The 22,934-nt window shown below is 45.0% G+C and overlaps 1 protein-coding gene across 4 annotated transcripts in view; it reads left to right on the top strand.

Annotated features, from left to right (window-relative positions):
- Positions 1 to 3,367: 3,367 nt before the first annotated feature.
- The window catches only part of ZCCHC2 (zinc finger CCHC-type containing 2), a 46,430-nt gene continuing 26,863 nt past the window's right edge, over positions 3,368 to 22,934 (top strand). For all 4 annotated transcript variants that reach the window (XM_082280023.1, XM_082280022.1, XM_082280021.1 and 1 more), the window contains exons 1-3: positions 3,368 to 4,643; positions 18,017 to 18,128; positions 21,986 to 22,062. In XM_082280023.1, coding sequence (XP_082136149.1) covers positions 3,723 to 4,643; positions 18,017 to 18,128; positions 21,986 to 22,062 — 1,110 coding nt within the window. In that variant the 5' untranslated portion in view covers positions 3,368 to 3,722. The remainder of the gene's footprint in view (positions 4,644 to 18,016; positions 18,129 to 21,985; positions 22,063 to 22,934) is intronic.

Raw genomic sequence — 22,934 nt, 5'->3', positions numbered from 1 at the left:
AAAAAGAAATGTAACTGTATGTTCATAGAGCTGAAGGTTGCTTTGTTGTCCTCCTTTGGCTTCAGCACTCAGTCCAGTGTCATAGTGTTGTGCTTTTTAGTCTTCTTAATGGTTTTCCCCCCATCTAAAAGCATTGCTGGGGAAGTTTTAGGCCTGCTGAGCAAAACCCCTCAATGCCGATTACCTCTTTGGAAGAACTTAGTGAGGGAGGAGATTTCATTCAAAAGACACGTTGTGGCTGCCTCTACTTGGTGTGGTGGCACCCAAAGTACAGGAAACTGCCTCTCCAGGGCTTGTGTGTCTCCTGATGTTCTCCACAGCTCATGCATCCAAACAGTGATGGTCACAGCCAGGTAGAAAAGCTGAGCCAGAAGGCTCACAGAAGAACCTGTCAGTAAAGACATTTCTAGACTGGCAGTGAAGCTTCTGTGCACTCAGGAAGCTCTGAGGGTTTGGTAAACAGGGGTTATGATGTACAGATGAAAAGAGAGCAGGTGGGGAAGACTCAGAAAAGTTACTATTCCTTTTGCTGCAAATCCAGTAGTGGCAACCATGGCTTGCTTTGACACAGCTTCTTGCCCTTTGTCCTGGGGTGTCAGACTAGACCCCTGCTGTACTCTAATGAAACCCACTTCCCAAAGAAGTGCTGCTCCTGAACCGGCAGCACCGTCCTGCTGCTCCTCTGCCTGCTCTGTGTTGCATCAGAGTTCATCTGGCTTTCAGCTCAGACAGATTACAGACATACTTTTCCCTCTAAGGCTCTGTACATTTGCTTACCCTAAGTTAGCATGACTGTGGGCCCAAGTCATTAAAGACCTATGCAAGCTATACATTTTTTTAAAGAAAGCCAGGTTAAAAAACCTCCAGGGCACTTGCTATAGGCAAGATAATTTTATAGTGGCTTTTCCCATTGTACTAGATTGTCAGTGTTTGAGCACTTCCCTTCCATGTCCTCATTCCATTCACAGTCCAGAGTTTCACTTTCATTTCTCTTGGGCTCTTGAGTTTCAGTTCTCTTTCGGCACTGCCCTCTCCCTTGCTGACACCTCCCTCAGCTACTAGCTACTGAATTATTTGTAAGTCCACTTGGAATATCTTTGTCTTCTTTTTGTCTCCTCATAACATTCTTTTCCCTTCTTTTTTTTTTTTTTCCTCTCCTGACTTCACATCTTTCACATCTGTTTTCCTCAAGTATCATAGTTTAAGACTAAGAAGGGAAAATTAAGAAGGACTGAGTTAATTTGTTATTTGTTAAACTAAGAATCAGCTTGGGAACTGTCACAAATAGGGTGTGTGTTTTCTGGACGAGAAGAGTGTACTTTCAAGCACTGCCCTCATGAATTTGTGATTTACCTTACCTTTGTGGATTTTTGAATGGACCAGTGGACCTTCTCTTTCTGCCATCCCCTTCCACCCATTACCACAAAAATAAAGTCCTTTTTCACTCTCTATAGTGTTATCTGTTTGGAACTATGTCACATTTTATTTGAATCACAGACTGTTGAAGTAGGAAATGTTATTTCTAACATTTGGATCATAGTAATTCTGATCTTGCAAATTCTATTCAGACCAAATAACTGTTCAAATTACTAAGCAGAAACCTCGTGTCTTATTTCTGTGCTTCCACAATTCCAGCTTGGCACATCCCCCAAGACAGTCACAGTAATTTTTCTTTGGAAAAAAATATAACAATAATATGACAAGAATTGCTGTAATTCTAGAATTACTGCTTCATAATGACAACATAAGAAAATATTCTACTGTGGCATTATGATAGCTGCTTTAGCTAATGACTGCAGGGATCTGGAAAGATTCACAGGTCCAGCCCAGCCATAACTGCCAAACAGAATCAAATAAAAGAGGATAAAACAAGTCACGAGACTTCATGCAACTTTTCTTCACCACCCTAGTCCTGGGACCAGCAAAGAATTGTTGGCAGTCAGAGATGGAAGGGTAAGGTCTGACCCACTTCCCACTCCTCATTCCACTCCTGAAGAGGCGGTGAGGACAGCTGCAGTGCTCCTGTGATGCCAATGAGTGAGGAGAGCTGCGCTGAGTTAGGGTCAAGTCCATTTGTGTCACTAGAAGAGGACTGAACAGCCATTAGGAACTTATAAACCCAACATGAGCTACCTTCAAATTAGTCATTTAATTTTTAAAAGTAAAATACAGTTGTTTGCTGTACATCTATAAGAATGCAGGAAATGTTATAGTCTGTGACCACCATTCAAGACTGCTCTGTGGTAAATCTGAGTGATGCATACAAGACTATTATAATCTGCATGACAGTTTCTTAATTGTTTGATAAAGCTCTTCATCATAGCACCATCGGCTTCTGAACAAACAGATAAGGGGCAGTCAGCTCTGGCAGTTTATACTTTGAGGTAAGCAGTTCAGGGATGCTGCTCTGCATAATTGTAATTAAAATTAATTTTATTCTTCACTGTGCTGTTAAGCAAGCCACAGACTTGGTTCTCCTTTCAAATACACTTCCTTTATGTAACTGTGGGGGAATCAAAGCGAGGAGCACTGAAACTTTGTGATTACTCAGAGCACTGGTTAATCTTACAATTGTAGGCTCTTCATTGTGGAACACAACAGTCGGGAAGACAATTGGGGAAATGAGAGAGCAGTAAGCCTGCTATTTCCTAACGGAGTATCCCTAAGCCATTCTGCTGAACTATATTTTTTTCTGCAATATTCCCTTTATTTCCCTACTGTAAAAAAAAACCAAAAAACCTCGGTGGAAAGCCACGATCCTATAACAATAGTGATTTTTTAAAAGGAGACGTCTTACAATAGCAGAAGTTTCAACTGCATCAGACTTTAGAAATTAGGAAATAAAAATTAGAAAGGCCTGTAGCAGCCATGTTTCCACACTCAGCATTGTTCCACCACACGGCACAGCTCTGGGCCCGCTCCTGCCGGCTTTGGGCAAACCCACGTGGCTCCGTACACCAGAGCCATCAGCCAAGGCACGGCCTTATCTCAGGGAAATCTTTTAGCCAGGCGATACGGAGGCTCGCTCAGACTGGTCCCAGGCGAACTGTTGACCTGTTCCCATCGGCGCGACCAATGGAACTCACCGGACACACCCGGGGCCCCCGCCGGTTCCCAAACCGGGCACCGGTCCCTGCGCCGCGCGCCGGGCGGGCCGCTGGCGGGGCGGGGCCGCGGCGGCCGCGCGTGCCCGGGGCGCGCCGCGCGCGCAGCCCCGCGCACAACTCGCCGCCCCGCCTCGCGCCCCCCGGCCCCCGGCCGCGAGCGGGCGCGCGCGCTGACGCGGGCGGCGCCCATAGGCGGAGAGGCGCGCGCGCGCTCCGCCCGCCACCCGCCCTTCCCCTGCCCCCGTTCCCCCGCCGGGAGCTCGGGCCTCAGCCGGTCCCGCCGAGCCGGCCCGGGGTCGCGAGCGCTCCACCGCCGGCGCCTACCGGCTCTGCGCGGGCGCCGGACACAGGCGGGGAGAGGGGGAACCGCCGGGGAGAGGCGGAGACGGGGAACGGCCGCCGCCGCAACCGAGCCCCGCCCCGCCCGCCCACTCCTCCCTCCCCGCCCGCCAAGACCGTTTCGGCCGCCCTCCCGCCCGCTCCGCGTGTGCGCGCGCCGCTCCCGCGCCGGCCGGGCCGCATGAGCGGCATGAGCGGCTCCGCCTGAGCGCCGCCACCTCCCCGCTGCCGCCGGGTGCCGGCGGGCGTCGCGTCCCCCCCGCGCCGCCGCCGAGGATGCTGAAGATGAAGCTGCCCCTGAAGCAGACGAGCCACAAGGCAGCAGCGGCGGAAGATGGGACGGCGGCGGGGCTGAAGGAGCCCAGTGGTGCCCTGGACTGTCACCTCCCGCTGCAGCAGCAGGTGCCCCGGGCCCGCGGGGGCGCCGCGGCGGCGGCGGGAAGGGGGTGTGGGCTGGAGAGGCCGAGCCGGCTGCACGGCCTGGGGCCGGGGCCTGGGCCCGGCCCGCCGCCCCCCCCCGCCTCGCTGGGCGCTCCGGGCGGCGGCGGTCCCGGCTCGGCGGCCGCCCGCACCGACAAGGAGACGGTGTACGAGTGGTTCGGGCTGGTGCTGGGCTCGGCGCAGCGCCTGGAGTTCATGGTGGGGCTGCTGGACCTGTGCAACCCTCTGGAACTGCGATTCCTGGGCTCCTGCCTGGAGGACCTGGCCCGCAAGGACTACCACTGCCTCCGCGACTCGGAGGCCAAGGCCAACGGGCTCAGCGACCCCGGGCAGCTCGGCGACTTCCGCGACCCGGCCGTGCGCTCCAAGCTCATCGTCTACCTGGCCCTGCTGGGCTCCGAGAACCGCGAGGCCGCCGGCCGCCTGCACCGCCTCCTGCCCCAGGTGGACTCCATCCTGCAGAGCTGCCCGGCGGCGCGGCGGGCCCCGGCCGAGGAGGAGGAAGAGGAGGAGGAGGAGGGGGACGTGGTGGTGGTGATGGACGGAGCCGCGGAGAACGGGCAGGCCGGGCTCCCCGCCGCCCAGGGCCTGGGCTGCGGCGCGCAGGAGGAGCTGCTCCTGCTCTTCACCATGGCCTCGCTGCACCCGGCTTTCTCCTTCCACCAGCGGGTCACACTGCGGGAGCACCTGGAGCGGCTGCGGAGAGCCCTGTGCGGGGACCAGGAGGAGGAGGGCTTCGGCCGCCACCCAGCCCAGGTAACGCCGCGTCCTGCGCTCTTCCTGCTGCGCCATCTCAGCGGGTCCTTCTTCCATCGGTCTCTCGTTTTCGTAAGAGCGGCTGCTTGCTTTCCCCGAATCCCCCCATTGGGAGTAGTCCCTCCCGTCCTCCCCCTACCACGACAGTGTCAGCCCCGGCCGCCCCCACAACCTGCTGCGGAGTGTCTACTACGAATTTCTTGGCGGGGGGAAGGGCTGATTTTCCTAGCCTGCCATGCTTTCTGGAACACTGCTTTTTTTTCTGGAACTCTGCCGTGCTGGAGTGCAGGGTGCACAGTACTGAACTGGCTGCCTCGTATTGCTGTAGGCCACTGTACGATGCAGGAATACAAGCAACAGCTTGACTAAACTTGTAAAAATAGAAATAATAATAACAGTCATGCTAGATAGAGACCAGATTGCCTAAGAGAGCATTCTCTAGGGGCTTCAAACCTATAGAATACGTTGAAATATTTTTTATATGGAGCCTGCTCCCTTGCCCCTTCCCAAAATGAGACACAGGCTTGAACTTGGCAAGAAAATCAGAGTCGGGTCACCAGCTCGAAGGCTGGTTCTCTGAAATACCAGGTTCAGTGAGATGGCTGACAACGTTGGGGAAGGGGTGGTAATGATTCCACTAAAGCAACAAAGTGTCACAACTGGAGCTTCTGTGCAGAGAAAACGGATTTTTTTTGGGTGGCTGTTAGGAAACAGCAAAGCTCATCTTGAAAGCCGATGTGCCACTTGTTGCTAGGAGGTGGCTGTCACCGGGGATGAGGACTTGCAGTGAGTGACAACGGGAGCTTTCTCCTGTGCAGTAGCTCTGTTTAAGCGGAGGTTTTTCCCCAGTGCCGTTCACTGCTGCCCTCTTGATGAGCATTGGCTTTAAAATTTGCCCCATATTTATGCAGCCAAGCCGTCCTCATGGAGCTCTGCAGTTTTTGGTCTATAGATGGCCTCTCGTGCAAAGGGGAAGGAAGGGCTGGAAGATGGGTGTTCATAGTACTGTTCCACTGAACCCATCAGGTTTTCATGAGTTACTTGACAGAAAAGGGTACAAAGCAGTAAGGGTTGGGGTTTTGGATTTTGTTCCTAAGTTGCTTGCAGTGCAGTCCATTTCAGTCCACTTGTAGAAAACTTCGGCATTGCCTGCTGTATGAAAGGAATGGCTCCTTCTGTTTGCTAAAGGTGGGATATGCTCCTGAGGAGTACTTGAAGGAGAGGGATGAGTTTCTAAGCCTTCAGATGTATTAAGTAAATGCTTATATCATTTAAAGGCCAAAATGCATTTGGCAGGCCATAAACTAATGGGCAGATGTTACGGGATTGAAATCACAATGAATTTCGAACATCAGACCAAAAAGTGTCTATTTTGGCTCGCTGGCCTGCATCAAGTCTAGTTCTATCCCAGAATTAATCCTGAAAGTCCATCTTTCCGGGGAGAAGATTGAATTGCAGGAAGTGGTAAGACTGGACACTGTTCCTCTGGGTTTAAAGTGCTAGTAACCGGAAACATACTTCCTGCCTGGAGCTGGCACAGCAGTTGTAGCTGCTCAGTGTGTCCCACCAAATGCAGTTGGGAGAGCAGGCTCCCGTGAACTACTGGAATGGAAGTCAGTTTTGTGCAGTGTTCTGGCTTCAGCATAAAAGCAGTTGTCCAAGTTGTGGTGGTTTTGTTTACTCAGGGAACACTGAGAGACCCGAGTCAGCTTGGCTGAACATGCACATCACATACTCCATAGTCGACACAGCAGTGAAACGGCAACCCTTCCGTAGGCTTTCCTCCCCCTCCCCCCTTTCTTAATGGCTAATTGTAAGTACAGCACAGCCTTTCTGGGAAATAATGGCTGACAGGGAACAGAGGGATCAGTGGGTTTCTGCAGAGTATTTTCAGTTCCATGGGGACAGTGGGACCCTCGCAGATAAAACGCTGGAAGAGATGGAGCCAGGTAGCAGGGTTAAAGACTTCCCTGGCAAAATGCTGCCGTAGCGTTAAATTGAACTTCATTTTAAAATCCTGTCGGGTGTCCACAGGCCTTTTAGCCTCCTTTAATCTCTGAAATTTGAGTGCCTTCAGGGCTCTGCGTTTGTGAACTAGAACGGTTCATAAAGACCTTTCTGAAATTTTATTCGGCTGGGCTCGTGTCGAAAGGGCAGGGCTCCATCTCTGGGAATGACCCGCTCCAAGCCGGGCAGCCCAAGCAGCTCTGCTCGGGAGCCTTCAGGGCGGTCGCGGTGCTCCGTGGCCGCCCGGGAAGTGCTCGGGCAGGCGGTGCCCGTCGCGGGTGGCAATGGCCGCCCCCGGAAGGGGGACGCGGACTTTTTGCTCCCCCGTTAGACGGGCACAGCCGGGCGCGGCGAGGGCAGAAGGACCGGCGGGAGGGGGAGCGAGGAGGGACACGACGCCCCTACACACCGAGCGCCGTCACGGCCCGCGTAAACGGGGTGACCCGTCACTCTCTTTGCTTGCAGGGAGGACGGGGGTCACGGATCCCCCGCGCCCCGTGAGGGCACAGCCCCGCTGCCGCGCCGCGGGGGCGGGGGCCGCTCCGCCAGCCCCCTGCGCGGGGAACACGGAAGCGGTGCCTGATGGTGACCGCCGCTTCCCGCCCCGTCCAATATGGCGGCGGCTGGCTCCCGGTCACGTGCTCGCGGGGCGGCGCCCGGCGCGGCGGGAAGGGGCGGGGCCGCCGTTGCATAACGGGGAGGGCTCGGCCCCCGCGGCCGCCGGGATTGCCCCGCTTCCCGGCTTCCCCGCTTCCCGCGGCGGCAGGCGGGAGGCCTGGGGCGCTGGCAAGAGCCCGGCGTCTGTGCGGGCACTGTGGCGTGCCCGTTGATCGGTCAGAACAGGCGCAGCAGCAGTTTTGTGCAGAGAGGCTGCGAGCTCAGCTCTGCTTTCCCGTGCTTAGCGCTCCCGGGCGTTCTCACCTTCCGGCTTCTGACCCGTCGGAAGGTGGTCACAGAGCTGTTGTTCACGTGGGCCGTGAAACAATAATGTATTTCTATGGCTGGCAGCAGTGATGTGAAATCACCCTGCAGAAGTGACGGAGTTCGGACCTGGAGTTGAGTCAGGTGGCTTGTCAGTTCTGGATTCTGAATTCCTTAGGGCAAAGGACCGTGCACGTGGCATATCTAAAAAAATGGCTCGGTTTGAGGTTTGAAGGAGCTGTAACACCTAGCTTTAGTGAACACCAAGGCTTGAGATGATTTACTAGAACATAAAGCAATTTGCTTTTTCCCGTTATTGGGGTAATGTTTTCTGGAGAGGGTCTGTGTTGTCTGATAAAATTGAGATCGCAATGAAGTTGTTTCATGACAAAGGTTTCCTAAGATTGTTGCTCTTTTTGGGGTCTTAATTCAACGGTCTTTTAAAAATGTAACATTTCTTAGTGATATATTTTAACAAATTCAGCTCAAAATGATGGAGAAATTCCAAAGTTGTGGGAGGTAGGACTGTTAAGAGTGGGATGGGCAGAGCTAGGATCTCCTTACAATTGCATAAATTTTGTTTCTTTATAAAGTGTTCTGAATTAAGGTTTGGGAGTTTTTTACATAAATATTTGATACTATTTTCAAATCCTTAATTTAAGGTGTGGCTTATAATAACAATGCCTTTTCAAAAAAAGTCATTGGTGCATTAAGCTGCAGAATATCAATTTTGAATCTAAAGTTGAAGTATAAGAATAAATTGGGCATTTGCTGCTGAATGAAAGAAGTGTTAATGTGCAAAGATCCTGTTGATACCACTGTATATTGGTTTAAGTAGCAACATATAGCTTAACTCTTGCATTGATTATTTGTGTTTACTAAGTACATCTTTATCAAAGGAGTTTGACTTTATTCCTCATCTTTTTCCATCCCATTGAATGTCTGGGATCAAAATGCTGAAATACTGAGGACGTTCTGAATATCTACCACCATAATAACTGTGGCTTGCATTATGCCCTGGAACATTTGATCAGGCATACTTGACAGGAACAGAACCAAGGTTCTGTTGAAAAAAGCAATCTCCTGGAGATAATGGTTTGTTGAATAGTATAATTAGCTGGCTGGAGGATTCTTCACAGAAAAAAGTCTCTACTTACAAAGAAAGGGAAATTTTCTATTTGCGTATTTTTCTTAGTACACTTGTATTTATAGGATACTTCGTCTGCAAATTAGAAGAGTGCTTTTATAATTGATCTTCAGTCACTTCCAGCAGAATAAGGTAGTAGAATTTAATTTTAGAATCTAAGAGCTCTGTCTGCAGTGCGCTGTTTTTAGTGTCATAGAGTTGAATATAAGGAAAAGTGTGTCTTCAGAGTCTGGTTTAGATAAGAGACATCAAGATAAAAAATGGAATTTTACTTGTGGCAAAGATCTTTTAAATGGTGGTACACTCTGGGGAAATACAAATGTTTTACAAGTTTAGCATACTGACATAAAAAATATTCCAGCTGCCTCAGAGAACCTAACAGCCTTGTCTCTGAACAGGAGTTTTTCTGGCTCCAAACAGGAGTTAAGAATTTCCAGAAACATTACTGGAACTCTTCTGGAAAGGAAGTCATAGCTAGATAAAAGACAATGCCTAAAATGACTGAGTTCTATATAGATGTGCATGCTGATGCTCCAGGAAATTGCAGAGTAAAAGCTTTCACTGCTTTGAGCTGTTTTAGCTGTTTAGTTCTAAATATGAGATGTTAGTAGAAGCTTGTAGCCTTTCCCAGTCCCATTATACCAGAGTTAATCAGTCTCTTGCTGTTGTCCCTGACAGTTTGTTCTCCAGCATAGTAAATGAGTACTGAGAGTTGAAAATACACCCCTGACTTCCTAATGCTTGCGCTTGCATTGCTGTAGTTGAGCTGTGGTCTGGTTTTCAGGGTTGCCCAATGCTGACTTATTTATAGATAGCAGGATCTCACTGGGTTTGGAGTCCAGAGGAATCTCAGCTTTTTCTAGACCTGCAGAAAAGGGTGCAGACAGCAGCAGTAAGATGGTTGTGTCTGTGAAACATCTGAAGTCTGTAGGATTCTGCCTGCTTAAATCTGTCACCTTGTTTGCTTGCCAGTGTCAGTCTCTAGCCATAGCTGTCCTAGAAAACACTACAGCTGATTCTTCATTAACTGTAATTTAAGCAAAATGCCTACTTTTCCTTAAAGAGTTGATGAATTTCTGTAGTATCCTCCAAGTCTAAAGGTTTATGCTTCTGGAGACCAAAACTGGCAGAAGACTGTCTCAGAGATCTGGCTGGAAACTGCATTCCTTTTTGAGTTTCTTGCCTTTCCTCAACCTCTTAATCTTGTGTTTTTGGGAGAAGAAAGTAAACATACTTTAAACACTTAAAGAAAATTTAGTGTCTTGGGAAGTGTCTTAAAAATGAGATAACCACAAGACAGAGATTTTCTGTTATTCGGAGATGCCGTACATGAGAGAATACTTCCAAACTATGCTGGAGTTCAAGGATTGGACAAAATTATATATTGCCCTCTGATGGTAATTAAACGTAGTAATGAAGGCATTGTCCCTTCTCAGTACTGACTGTACTTCAGTGAACTACTCTTCAGGGGCAAATGCTTTGAAATCTTCCTGTCACTCCAGACTGTTATGAGCATATTTTTTTTGTATTAGTCTGAACTGCTACATTCAAGTAGTTTTATTTTTATTCACTCAGCTGACAATAACAAGAGTACTGAAGTTGCACAGAGCGTTGGATGAGCAACCACCTGGGGATACAGTTACACCTGAACTGGAGCTTGGCTGGCTATGGCTTCAAATTCTCTACTTTGTCATGGACTAGCTAGGTTGGACTGAAACTGTGGTTTAGGTCCTGTTAAAAGCTCAGGTGCAGGTGAGACTTAGAACACACTGTGTTTCTAGCAAACACAAGGTGCATTATTTCCCCAGCACTTGTAAGTCATAGGTGTAGCTGCCATGTCTAGTACTTTAAATGTAATTCCACAGGCCTTGAGAGTTGAATTTGTCCTTGTGATGTAAGAGGGTTGGTATGGCCTTTGTCTCAAAATTGTTACTATTTGGTAGTGCTATAAGTTAGTCAGTATGTGATTGCTGAAGCTGTTATATGGTGTCATTTTCATCCCTGAATCAGCTGATGTTTTGTCAGGTTTGTCTCCATCATAGTGTTTTGTTGCTGCCTCTTACAGGTGAGCTCTTAACATAGTTTGGCTAAACAAATATGCTTTGAAGTACTTTTAGGCACCTGTGCATACTCTCTGTGTGGTTCAGCTTAGTAAATATGAGTTAATAGAGCAGTAACACATAATTCATTTGATCTGTATGTTCAGCCAGTCAGGCTTTTATTGCACATGTTACGGGATTTTATGTCTGGTCACAGAACCATGCAGGGGTTGAGGCTGGCTGAGACCTCTGGAGGTCTTGCTTGCTTAAGAGTATCTTCAAGGATGTAGACTCCGCAACCTCTCTGGGCAGCCTGTGCTCAGTCACCCTGACAATGAAAGAGTGTTTCCAGATGTCCAGAGGGAATCTCCTGTGTTTCAGTTTCTGCCTGCTGCTTCTGCTTTTGTCACTGGTCACTGCTGAAAAGAGCCTGACTCCATCCTCTTTGCACCCTCCCTTCAGATGTGTGTATACACACACACACTCACAGGTATATGTACATTTTTATGTGTATAGGTCTTTTTCTGCAAAGCTGCTTTATAGTTGGTTAAGTCCCAGAATGTGTGGTGCCTGTAGTTGTTCTTGCCCAGGTGAAGGATTTTGCACTTCCCCATGTTGAACTTTCTGAGATTCCTGTCTGCCCATTTCTTCAGCTGTGGTTCTATGTGGAATAAGCATTATTGTTCTGAAGGTTGATTCTGCATGTTAAAACATAAGTTAACATGGAAATACCTATGCTGTAGGTTGGTTTGACCAAAAGAGAGATAATGTGGTGGATCTTTTTGGTCTTAGATCTTGAGTGTTGTAGAACAGCTGTCTGCATCTTAGATCAATTGGATGGTGCCTTTGTATAGCTCAGAGCTTCCAGATTGGAGCATGGCTTAGCAGCAATGTCAGTTGGGCAATTGTCTGCAGTCTTGATCTTGCATTTGCCTAGCAGCTCATCTGAGACAGTACTGGATTTTTTTGGTTAGGGGACAGTCTGTTGTATCAACAGTGGTCAGCATTAAACAGGTTTTGAAGCATTGCTGCTCTATATGTTTGCATTTGTGAGTATTAAATGCATATGCTGGATTTCCATTTTAAGATGGCCTGAATGTTCTATCCCTGTACCCAAGCCACTCCCCGCAGTGGTGGGGTGCAGATACAGTTGCTCAGTGTGTTGAGTAAGGCTTCATGTCTGCTGCTGCTGTCGTCAGGAGAGAGTTCAGCAGCACACAAGTACACAGGCAGTTTCACCCAGTTGTTGCTTCTGGAGAGGTGATGTTGAACCTTCGTGCTGTCACAGCTATGTACCAATGCATCTGCATATCACAGCTGTGAAGCAATGAGGGTAGGAGCTTGCAAGGTTTGTTGTAAGCAAATCATGCCTTTGGTCTTGTAATTGGCACCACATCTGTTAATGATTATTTTGACATCACTCAATTTTCTTGAAGGTGCAGATGCTGTAGTTTATAACTCATGATCATGAGTTAGACCTTGATTTTTTCAAAAATGCCTTCTTTCATCTGGTTTTGTTTGTCAGTTCCCACTTGTAGATGAATGAATGAGCTGTGCCAGTTTACATCTGCACAGCCTGCAAGGCTGAGTAGTGCTGTCCCTCACAGCACATTTACTGTAGTCTTGCAGAAAAGTAATGTTTCATATTTTGGCATACAGAACTAATCAAGCTGTCCAGCTGCTGCAAATATGTTTTCCTTATTAGTGCTCATCAGAGCTGATGAATGAGTAGTTCTTTTATGAAAGTGCAATGCAAGCATCAGAAGACTTATGTACATCAATCACTTGCTCATGATGATTAGTAGGCTATCCAATAACAGATTTCAGTACATATTGACATTGTTTGATCAGTCATCTACATTGATAGAAGGCAGAGTTTGGACATCTGTCATGTGTAGGCTAGCTGTGATCTGCTCAGCTCATGTGGCATTAGGTAGAGCAACATCCTTCTCAGCAGGATGGCTCTCCACTTTAGATATTTGGTGCTTGTGTTACAGACAGGCACCCCTAGGCCTTGAGACAAACACTCTTGGACTCCTCTTCAGGAGACTGCTTGGTAGAGAAGCATGGAATAAGCCCTGGAGGGAAGAGGAGCCCCAGAAAACTGATATTAAAGGATCACCTCCTCCAAGCTCAGTAGTGATGCATCCCAGTGAGAAGGAAGTCAGACAAAAATACTAGGACGCCTGTGTGGATAAGTAAATTGCTTCCGGATAAAGTGAAACATGAAAAAGAAGCCTACAAAGGGTGCAAGGCAGTGACAGATACCCTGGGAGGAGTAGAGACAAGCTGTTTGAGCACCCAGGTTAGGAAAGCTAAAGCCCTGATAGAACTAAATCTAGTCAGGGATGTCAATGGCAACAACAAAATCCTCTGTAAGTACATTGGTGGTAAAAGGAAGACTCGAGTAACTGTGAGCCCTCTCCAAAAGTAAATGGCATATTTGGTCTCCATATCCTAGGATACAGAGAAGGCCAAGGTACTCAACAACTTATTGCCTCAGTCTTCACCAAGTGCTCCAGCACACAGCACTGAAGTCACAGCAGCAAAGGCAGAAGAACCACCAACTGTAGGAGAACATGTTCAAGACCATCTAAGGAATATGAAGGTGCTCAAGTCAAGGGGACCTGATGAGATGCATCCATGGGTCCTGGGGGAACTGACAGTTGAAGTGTCTCAGCCTCTATCCATTATATTTCAGAAGTCATGGCAGTCTAGTGAAGTTTCCGCTGGCCAGAAAAAGGGAAACATAAGCCCCATTTTAAAAGAGGGAAATAAGGAAGACCTGGGGAACTAGAAGTTGATCAGTCTCACCTCTGCTCGGCAAGATCATGAAACAGATCCTCCTTGAAACCATGCTAAGGTGCCTGGAAAATAAGGAGGTGTTTTGTGACAAACATGGCTTTGCTAAGAGCAGATCATGCCTGACAGATTTGATGGCCTTCTACATCGGGGTGATAGTGTTGGTAGATAAGGGAGGAGCAACTGACATCATCTACCTGTACTTGTACAAAGCATTTGACACTGTCCTACATGACAGCCTTGTCTCTAAACTGGAGAGACATGGATTTGACAGATGGACCACTCAGTGGATAAGGAATTGGCTGGATGGTCGCACTTAAGGAGTTGTTTTCAGGGGCTCACTGGTCCAAGCGGAGATCAGTGACAACTGGAGTTCCTTGGGGTTGGTGCTGGGACCAGTGCTGTTCAACATCTTTGTCAGTGACACGGACAGGGGGATCAAGGGCACCCTCAGCAAGTTTGCCAATGACACCAAACTGTGTTGCCATTGTCACACTGGAGGGACGGATCCACAGGACCTTGTCAGGCTTGAGAGGGGAATCTCTGTGAACCTCATGAAGTTCAAGTAGGCCAAGTGCAAAGTCCTGCTGGTGGGTTGGGGCAATCCCAAGCACAAATACAGGCTTCACAGAGAGTGGAGAGCAGCCCTGGGAAGAAGAACTTAAGAGTGTGGTTTGATGAGAAGCTCAATGTGACTTGGCAGTGTGTGCTTGCAGGCAAGAAATCCAACCATATCCTAGATACTAGGAAGAAATTCTTTGCTGTGAGGGCAGTGAGACACTGGAACAGGTTGCCCAGAGAAATTGTGGATGCGTCATCCCAAGAAGTGTTCAAGGCCAGGTTGGATGGGACTCTGAGCAACCTGGTCTAGTGAAAGGTATCCTTGCCCATGGCAGAGGGGTTGGAAGTAGGTGATCTTTAAGGTCACTTCCAACTCAAAACATTCTATGATTGTATGATACAGTCCTGGGAAATGTCTCAAGTGATAAGGTTGTTTTTTTAACATAGTACTTGCTTTCAACCATATGAGGTCAGATCTGTTTGATACAAAACTCTGGTCTAGGTTGTAAGAGCAGATAATTTTTAGGGTGCTCTCTTAGCTCGTTTCACTTTCAAGGAGAATTGTAGTTAATCCTCCAGCCATCACAAGGATCTGTGTGATTATCAAATTAATTATCTGGCAGCTGGTTTGAGGCCACCCACATTTCTTGCTTCACTGTATTTTAATCATTAACAGCAGCACTGTGAGCTGCAGTGAAGTCTCACAGTGACAAAGGCCTGTGTGAGAGTTAACCTTGTGCTTGCGTGTGTTGTGTGAACACGGAATGCGTTGTATTCACTGACAGGAAAGGATGAGCACAGCTGGTTCTATACAGCGTGGCCTTCCTCAGCAGTGTGTCGGGCTTTAAAGGACTTGTGTTCCTGGTGTGACTGGCACCAAGTAGCAACACATGGTGCCACTCTTAATATTCTCTGGCCCTTCAGACTGCCTAGACTTTCCAGTCACTTGCATGCTAGAGTTGTCTGCTCTGACAGTGACACCTGTATTTTAGTTACTTGTGAATTTGATGTAGAACTGTCACAGCAGGTAACACCGAAAGTGAAGAGATGTAATGCAGCTTAAGACAGGATCTGGAGCTGGCAAAGGGACAGCCTGTGCAGGCTGTAAGGTAAAGCTACAACTGCCCTGGATTTTCCTGCTGTCTACCTCCTGTGTTGCACTAGCTATGTGAAAGCCAGTGGTCACAAAATACACACAGTGCATATTACTGGTTAACTTTCAAGGTGAAGAGTTCTTCAAGTGAATAAATTATGAATTTATTATAGGTCTTTTATAATCATCAATATAATTATTTTAGTAAGTTTTGAAATGTAATATTTTGCAGTTTAGAGGGGGTCTTCAAATGCAGTTGTAATTTGCCTGTTACAGACTGCTGCCATGGATAGAAAAATAACCGTTCTAGAATAATTCACTGCAAAAGAATTTGTATGCTGTTACAAAGATGATGTATGTGCTAGGTGAGAAGCAGTTTTCTAGTATTAGGAGGGGTAGCAGCAGTATTTAATGCTTCTTTGACATGAGCTGAACAGAATACTTTTTTGAAGTAAATCTTATTTCTATACCTCTTCTTAAAACTGCTCACAGTTTATTTGACTTTTTAACTAGCAATTATTTTTTAGAACAGACTGTAATTTATTTTCCATTAATCAAAACAAATATCCTGACTTCGAAGGCAAAAGAAGGTTTGACTTTAAATTTGATTGGTTTTAGATAAGGAATTAACACTTAACCACACCAAAGTACTTCCACTTTTTCTGTCCACAGTTGTTATGAAATGTCTGCTGAAACAGTATCAGTGGGTTTTTTTGAAGAATTCTGAAAGTGGTTCTCTCCAGAGCATGCTTGTGTGTTGGCTTGTTTGGGTTGTTTTTTTCTTTTAGTAAATTAAACTTGAAAATGTGCTGAAGCTGTTAAAAAATTGCCATCTCATTGACAAACAGCTGTTGTCCTTTTTTATTCCATATCTGACGTTGCGCTCATCATTTATCAGATGTTTGCTGAGATTGTTTACTGAATGACTGGGGACTGATATGAGTTTTATCTTGAAGAAACAAAGCAGGCTTTATATTTTAAATCTGATGGCTTCGAAACCTGACATTACTGGCCCTCAGAGCACAAACCATACACCAGTTTGAAGAAACTGCTAAAATACCCTGCAGTGCAGTCTAGAGATGCTGTGTGCTGGTATTGATGTCACTGATCAAAGTTAGGTTACCAGCATGCCCAGGGCAGGCTTGATGCCTGGACACTTCTCAGGTCTGCATGTGTTGGATATACTGTTCAGAGTTGCCACAGTTTGTACCCACGCTATAGATGAAGTAAAGCTGGTTTAGTAGGGTGAAGCCAGCTTTAGCTGATATATCTGTCACATCTGAAGAAGTTTGTTGAAGAATTGGCAGGGGATTCAGATGTCTTTTGCTGCCTCTGGGCTTCCTCATTCTGGTCATTCTGTTGTGACAGTCTTGGGGTCCTCGTCAAGAAATACAGTAACCAGTCTTGGCTGATGATTTGTCTCATCACATTGCACAAGTCCTTAAAAAACCCCAACAAACCACATATATTCTGGCACTTACTATTGTGCTTCTTGCATTTAAAAATAGAGTGATCTCTGGAGATTTATATTTTCCCTCTACCCATCTTTTATTAAGGTCTTTCAGTGGAGCAGTGTTCTTCATCCTGAATGAAAAAATCTTCTAGTTTTCAAGCAGACCAGTTCCTAAATGTTTCTGGTGCATTCAGTGTCCCCTAACTTGCTATTTAATCAGCTCATATGTTACACTGCTTGTTACAGATAAATAAGGGTGCTTTACTTAAAACAGATTAATCCAAAAATTTGCTAGTAACTTCCTGTATTTCCCAGTTCTTTGTGGATGTCCCTTTTTAAGGCAGTGTGTTGTTTCCTTGAACATGGAGTTAAGCAGTTGCATCTTATGTCACTGGATGTTTTAAAATATTTCTGAATTTTAGCTTGGTTGGTCAGTTTGTTGCTTTCTTTTGTTTTAGCAAGACCTGGTCCTTGAAGAATGTGTAAATTGATACATTAATGTTTTATCTTAATTTGGAAAGAATTATATAGGCTCTTGTTACCCTAGGGAAACCACATATAGTCCATACTCTTCTAATACTTTCTTCTTATTTATCGTTGTTAGTCTAGATTGTTCTTTATTCTCTTACTTATCTGTCCATGTTACCTATCTTGTATGATTTCTTCTTCTGTCCCTCCTTGTGCACTGTATTAAACCAGTAATACTTCATGGCATATAATTTTGAAGTCTGCATGTAAATGTGGGGGGAGATGAGCTTTCAGTCTGTCCTTTTCTCTATGAAAGTGAGGGTGTTGGTGGCAACTGCTTGCGTTCTATATGCTTACTTAGTAAGAGATGCATGGATTTAGCTGTCAGGACCATATGTCCTCATAGACTGTCCAAGCAGTTACTCCTGATTTCCTCTATAGAAGAGATGGCAGGCTGAAGGTACAGGGCATGAAAATAGTTGAGGAGACTGTATTTAGAATGTAGTGAGTAGATGACTTGACACATTAGTAGTTGAAGGAGTTCATACTAATAGTAAATTATTACTGAAGTTCTGAGCTAATGATCTGGAGTTGTCTAGCTTGAGATACCCTATCTGCTACCCTATTCTGTTTTTAAAATAAGGTCAGTGAAACATGGGAGGTTATAGGTGGCATTTGATAAACATGTAAATAGAGTAAGAACTGAAGTGGCTAATGACCATCTTTTTGCCACTGTCAGGAGCTTCAGGTTTTTGTCCTGTGGAATACCAGATAAAGTGTGGGTTTGTGGGGTTTTTTGTAGTACCTGCTGTTTAGAGCAAGCTTTGGTAATTAGATCTTATACTAAGACACTTTTTTTTTTTTTTCTCCTTCTTAATTTAGAACAACTTTTCCCATGATGACTGCATGTCAAGTAAAGAGACCAGTTTGCTAGAACGAACCACAGCACCTCATGATGGACTCCCGATGGCTTCCCACAGACCTCAGCGAGAAGGTAGGCTGTCTGAGCTTCCTTTTGGGGAAGCCTTTAAGGGTTTTCTTGAACATTAAACTCTGCTTGGAGTTGTAGACATCTTGCATCTCTCTTGCTGTTCATCTGAACAGGAAGCTGCAGTGACTGGTCAGTAAAATAGCTTCTTTGCTGCCTACTTGGTCTTTTCTTTGTTATAACAAGTTGTCATTTGTGTTAGCTGCTAACTACTAGTGAATGCATGGATGAAAATTAGTTGCAAATGGGCTTCCCACTGAAAAAAGGGGTAGGATTTGGGAGAAAACAAGAACATTTAATGCAATTGTATTAGCAGTATTTAGATTTTTTCAAGCAAAACTAAGCATGAAAATATTGGGAAGCAGTTGATAGATTTTGCTGCTCTATTCAGTTGTATTTGATGAAATTTTAAAAAGAAACAACCAAAGAAAAAACACATATTAGGAGGTTTTATAGAAGTGGCAGTTTGAAGAAGTGAAAGGCTTCATAGAAGTCAAGTCTTTCAGCTTTGTTGGGGAGAATAAGAAAAAGGCTTCTGAGCATAAACAAAACTCTGATATGCAATTGCCAGCACAATTTCTTCTCTTTGAAGAAATGAGCATTATTGAAAACAGATTTATTTTTACCCTTTATTCTTCAGGAGGATTAGCAAGTCACTTGTCTACTCAAAATTAGTCAACAGATAGTCTGCAGATAGCGAGGAGCCCACAACATGGAAAAATGATTGCTATTCATTTTGTCCTCATAAATACACTTTTGTGTCTAGTGTGGAGATTTAACTGCACTTTGAAGGCAGGCAATTTGAGAGTTTTTGATTCCTTGGAAAAAAAAACCACAGAGAAAGATTATGGCAGATTACAGACAACAAACCTGTTTCAAATCCTTTTACAGAGTTCAAAGTGTTCATATTCATGAATTAGAAACCCAAAAGGGGGAATCTCTTTAGTAACACTCTCAAGTAAGAGAAGCACAAAAAAGTTGAATAATTTAATCTAGTGAAGAGCTTAAGTATTTTTCTGCATTTATATTATCGTAGTGGGAAACCACAGTGAAGGATCAGAATAACTGTGGTATTTGCTACACAGTTATGTGGTAGAGACTCCCTAGTACCAAAATCTCCTTACTGGGTTAGGAATACCACTGTTAGTAAAACTTGGTTTTGATTCTCAGCTGTGATGAATACGAATTTTAGAAGTCTTAGACTTAGAATGGAAGCAGTGTCATGTATACATGCTTTACTTAATCATCCTGAATGCATGCGCTGTGTCCAGAATAGATATAGAGATGTAACACACCTCATTGGCTTGTATATTCGAACATTTCTTCTCAGTCTAGCCATTTAGAATATTTAAAATGTCATTGTGGAGACAGAATTATAAAGGAGTCTGTTGAAACTGTAGAACTAAAGCTGTGCAGAAACAGCAGTGTAATTACCTGTTCTATCGTGTATGAAGCATGCAGCAGAAAAGTTAAGGAAGTTGAAGGTACTACATTGTGTAATAAATTTTTTTATACCCGAGGACAAATTTTTAGCATTGAGAACATTCAATAGTTTGAAATAAGTACAATCTCATTAGGGAAAAAAAGCTTGTCTGTGAATGTTAATCATCTTGGTTTCCTAATTGCGTATGCTAAATATATGCATGTAGTGGAATGCAATTTAAACCACTATTCTCAGTTCCAGTCATGGGAATCAACTTCTTAATTAACTTATGAATATGAATTCTAGTATCAATTTGAATGTTAGCCATTAAGAAATTTTAGTGCACCAAAAATCTTGTTGTGCCATAGTCCTTCTTGTAACAGCACTTTAATGTATACCAGACAGGTGAAAATTAAGGTCACTGAACATTCATCTTTTCATAAAATGTTGATGTATGATATTGTCTGGCGTCCTTAGCTCATCTCAGATTTCTTTCCTTTGTAATAATTAATCTTCATTAACGGGTAAAAATGAAGCAATTGTCTATCTTCCTAACTCCCAGCTAGAGGATTACAACCAGTGTACACCAGCACACTCAGTATTTGTCTCTCTACTAAGAAAATTGGAAGCTGTAGCACTATCACTAGGCTTATTTGCTGGCTTATTGTTCCTTTATGGAAATTGCCAATACTTAATTATCTTAGAAATGGCATGTTTGATGGGGATGAGACTTGAATTGTAACTGTAACCAAGTTAATTTTAAAATGTTTGTTATATTAGATGGTAATTAGCTAATATCCATTAATAAGCTTCATAACATACAATTGCAGGAGGTTTAATTTTTTTTTAGGAAAAAATGCTGTTGTTATGAGTAGTTCCCGATATATCCCATGTAAGCATGCAGTTAAAAATTGAAAGGAAAACATTAACTGTTAACACCACCCACCTCCCTCCAAAAAAAGAAGGAATTTCTAAAGCATTGAAAGGAAGCATGGATGATGTAGGGGCGGGTAGAGATGTGTTGCTTCCCGAGAAGCCGGGGGATGGGCAACCACGACCTTCCTATAAGGAGTGTCCTGCAAGGAACAACTCTTCCAGGGGCGGTGGCCGGCTTCCCAGGGCAACAAGTGACTTCAGCAAGTGTAGCAACTTCTGTGCTACAAGTGATTCCAGCTCCTGTGATTCAGCTCTTTGTGCAATCACCCAAGGCGAACTCTGGGATAGAGAGACAGGAGCCTCGTATAGCTCAGAGGCAGCTTTTATTGTCCAGCAGCCCCTGTGAAGGGGTGGCCAGGGACAAGGCTCCCTACCGCAGGGCTGGGGGGCAGAGGTTATATGGGGTAGGCAGGGAGTGGGGTAGAAACCAACCAGCCAACGGGGTACAGGCTATTACCATATAGAAACAAGGCATGCTGGGGGTGGTTCACTTTCTCGCCATGACCCGAGGAAGGTTGCTTATCTCTGGGGGAGATCGTCTTGCCCTCAGGCCTCTCTTCTCCAAGGGAGAGCAGAGGGCTCTTGTGCCAAGGGCTCCCAGCCCTCCACAGAGATGCTTTTAAATATATATATTTTTTTTTTACATGTGGAGATGTGTTCAGGCTTGCACTAGAATAAAATTCTGTTGAATTCTCAGGCCAGCACAGCAGCAAAAGTGGAAAGCCTATCTTGGCTACATAAGGGTTTTTATATGGAATATTACCTGAACAATGCTGTGTGCCCTCAAGAAAATCTCTGGTCCCTGAAAGCTATATGGTGCTGCTGTTTGCCAGGTCACAGCCAGAACTTGCCTATTGTTGAATACAAAAGGCTGTGGGGAAGGAGTGTTAAAGTAGCAAGTACGTACAGTACCTTTCTTCCTTCTCAGTTCAGTTTAATGACACTCTTTACACTACAATTGTAGTAGCCTTCTGCTTCTTCTCTTTGTTTTCTCTTTGCTGACACTCATTTCTATCTCCTTCAGGCCTTCTGTAACTTTTTTTTTACCTAAGTACCCTTCAGAAATGTGGTTATTCAGCCTTAGTTTGCCCTCATTACTACTTGATGTTTCTGACACGTGGGTATAGAAGGCACTGTCTGGTTTTTATCAGCACTTGTTACTTCTTGGAGTAAAGACACAATCTGACTTCCTTTTACTGTCTTTTCGCTTATAGTGGTTATATTGTTGTAGTTATTTGACATTTGGTGTAAATAAGCTCTTGGGTAATGCACAGATTCCCGTGATGTGCACTGAAAAGGTTGTCGTTAGGCCAGAGGAATACTTGGAGAGAGCAAGGTTCCACCTGTCCCCAGCAGTTTGTTGCAATAAAACAGCCCCTAAGGAGGAGTGGGGCTGTGTGAGTCAGGCAATAAGCCTACAGGCATGCTCAGAGTGCCTGGGAAAGTAGAGAATGATTTGCAAACTGTCGGTTTTGGAGTGCACAATAAGGTGTTTTTCTTTCAGCTGTACACATTGAGAAGATAACCCTGAAAGACGTATCAAGAAAAAGGGCTGACAAACATTTGGAGTACACATTCAAAGTAAGCAAATAACCTCCAGAATATTAAAATTATTGTTTTCATGATATCTATGTACTGTAGATACATACAGCTTGTTTCAATAACCTGCCCAGGAGGCAATGTTGAGATTCTTTGGATTATCCTGTAATTATTTTGAATTCTGAGTGCAAATCAAGTGTTTTATGTAATTGTGGGCATAAAGTGTGAGGGCATAAGGTGGAAATGTGTAAAACATCAGCCATAGCTGGGTATGCAACATCACTTCAGGAAACTTGGCTTTTGTTAATTCCTAAGAATTCTAAAACTAGTCAATCATTTGCTCAAGTGGCACAGGAGCACAATTGTTGTGTCTGCAGGTGTAGATTGCTTGGAGTCATATGGTCTTCTTGGATCTTGTTTCTCAGTGTTTACCATTGAGGGTGGCTGCTGTGCTTTTTGAGAAAACTGGAGATTGGTTTGTTTGTTTTGGGCTTTGTTTCTTAAGGCAAAACCAAACAAGCTGGAAAGTGGCCACAAACTGAAAGGCCTACCTAGTATAGTCTTCATCTATTGTAGTAGCTAAGGGGCAGCATGTATTAAATAATAGTTGCTAAGGCTGTTGGTGGTGATGTTCTAATTGAATCAAAGTAGTAATTTTCTTATCAAGGATTGACTAACACTATGAGTCATTTTGCCAATAGATGTGAATCTGGTAGTATACCAGATTTGAAAATAAAGTTAAATGTTCCCCTTTTTCACCCAAAAAGAATGGTTTATATCAAACATTCTAACTAGTCATTTAACATGGGTTACAGGACATCTTTGAAGAGGCAAACTTAAAAAAAGAAGCCATTTTGAGCTGAAAGTTAATGTGTTGATCCCAGAGTTTGGTATTGTATTCTTTAAATTGATGC

Source organism: Coloeus monedula, assembly GCF_965178545.1.
Source record: "Coloeus monedula genome assembly, chromosome: 1".
Classification (NCBI taxonomy): domain Eukaryota; kingdom Metazoa; phylum Chordata; class Aves; order Passeriformes; family Corvidae; genus Coloeus; species Coloeus monedula.
The sequence above is the reverse complement of the archived record's forward strand: the minus strand, read 5'-3'. Positions and strand labels throughout refer to the sequence as shown.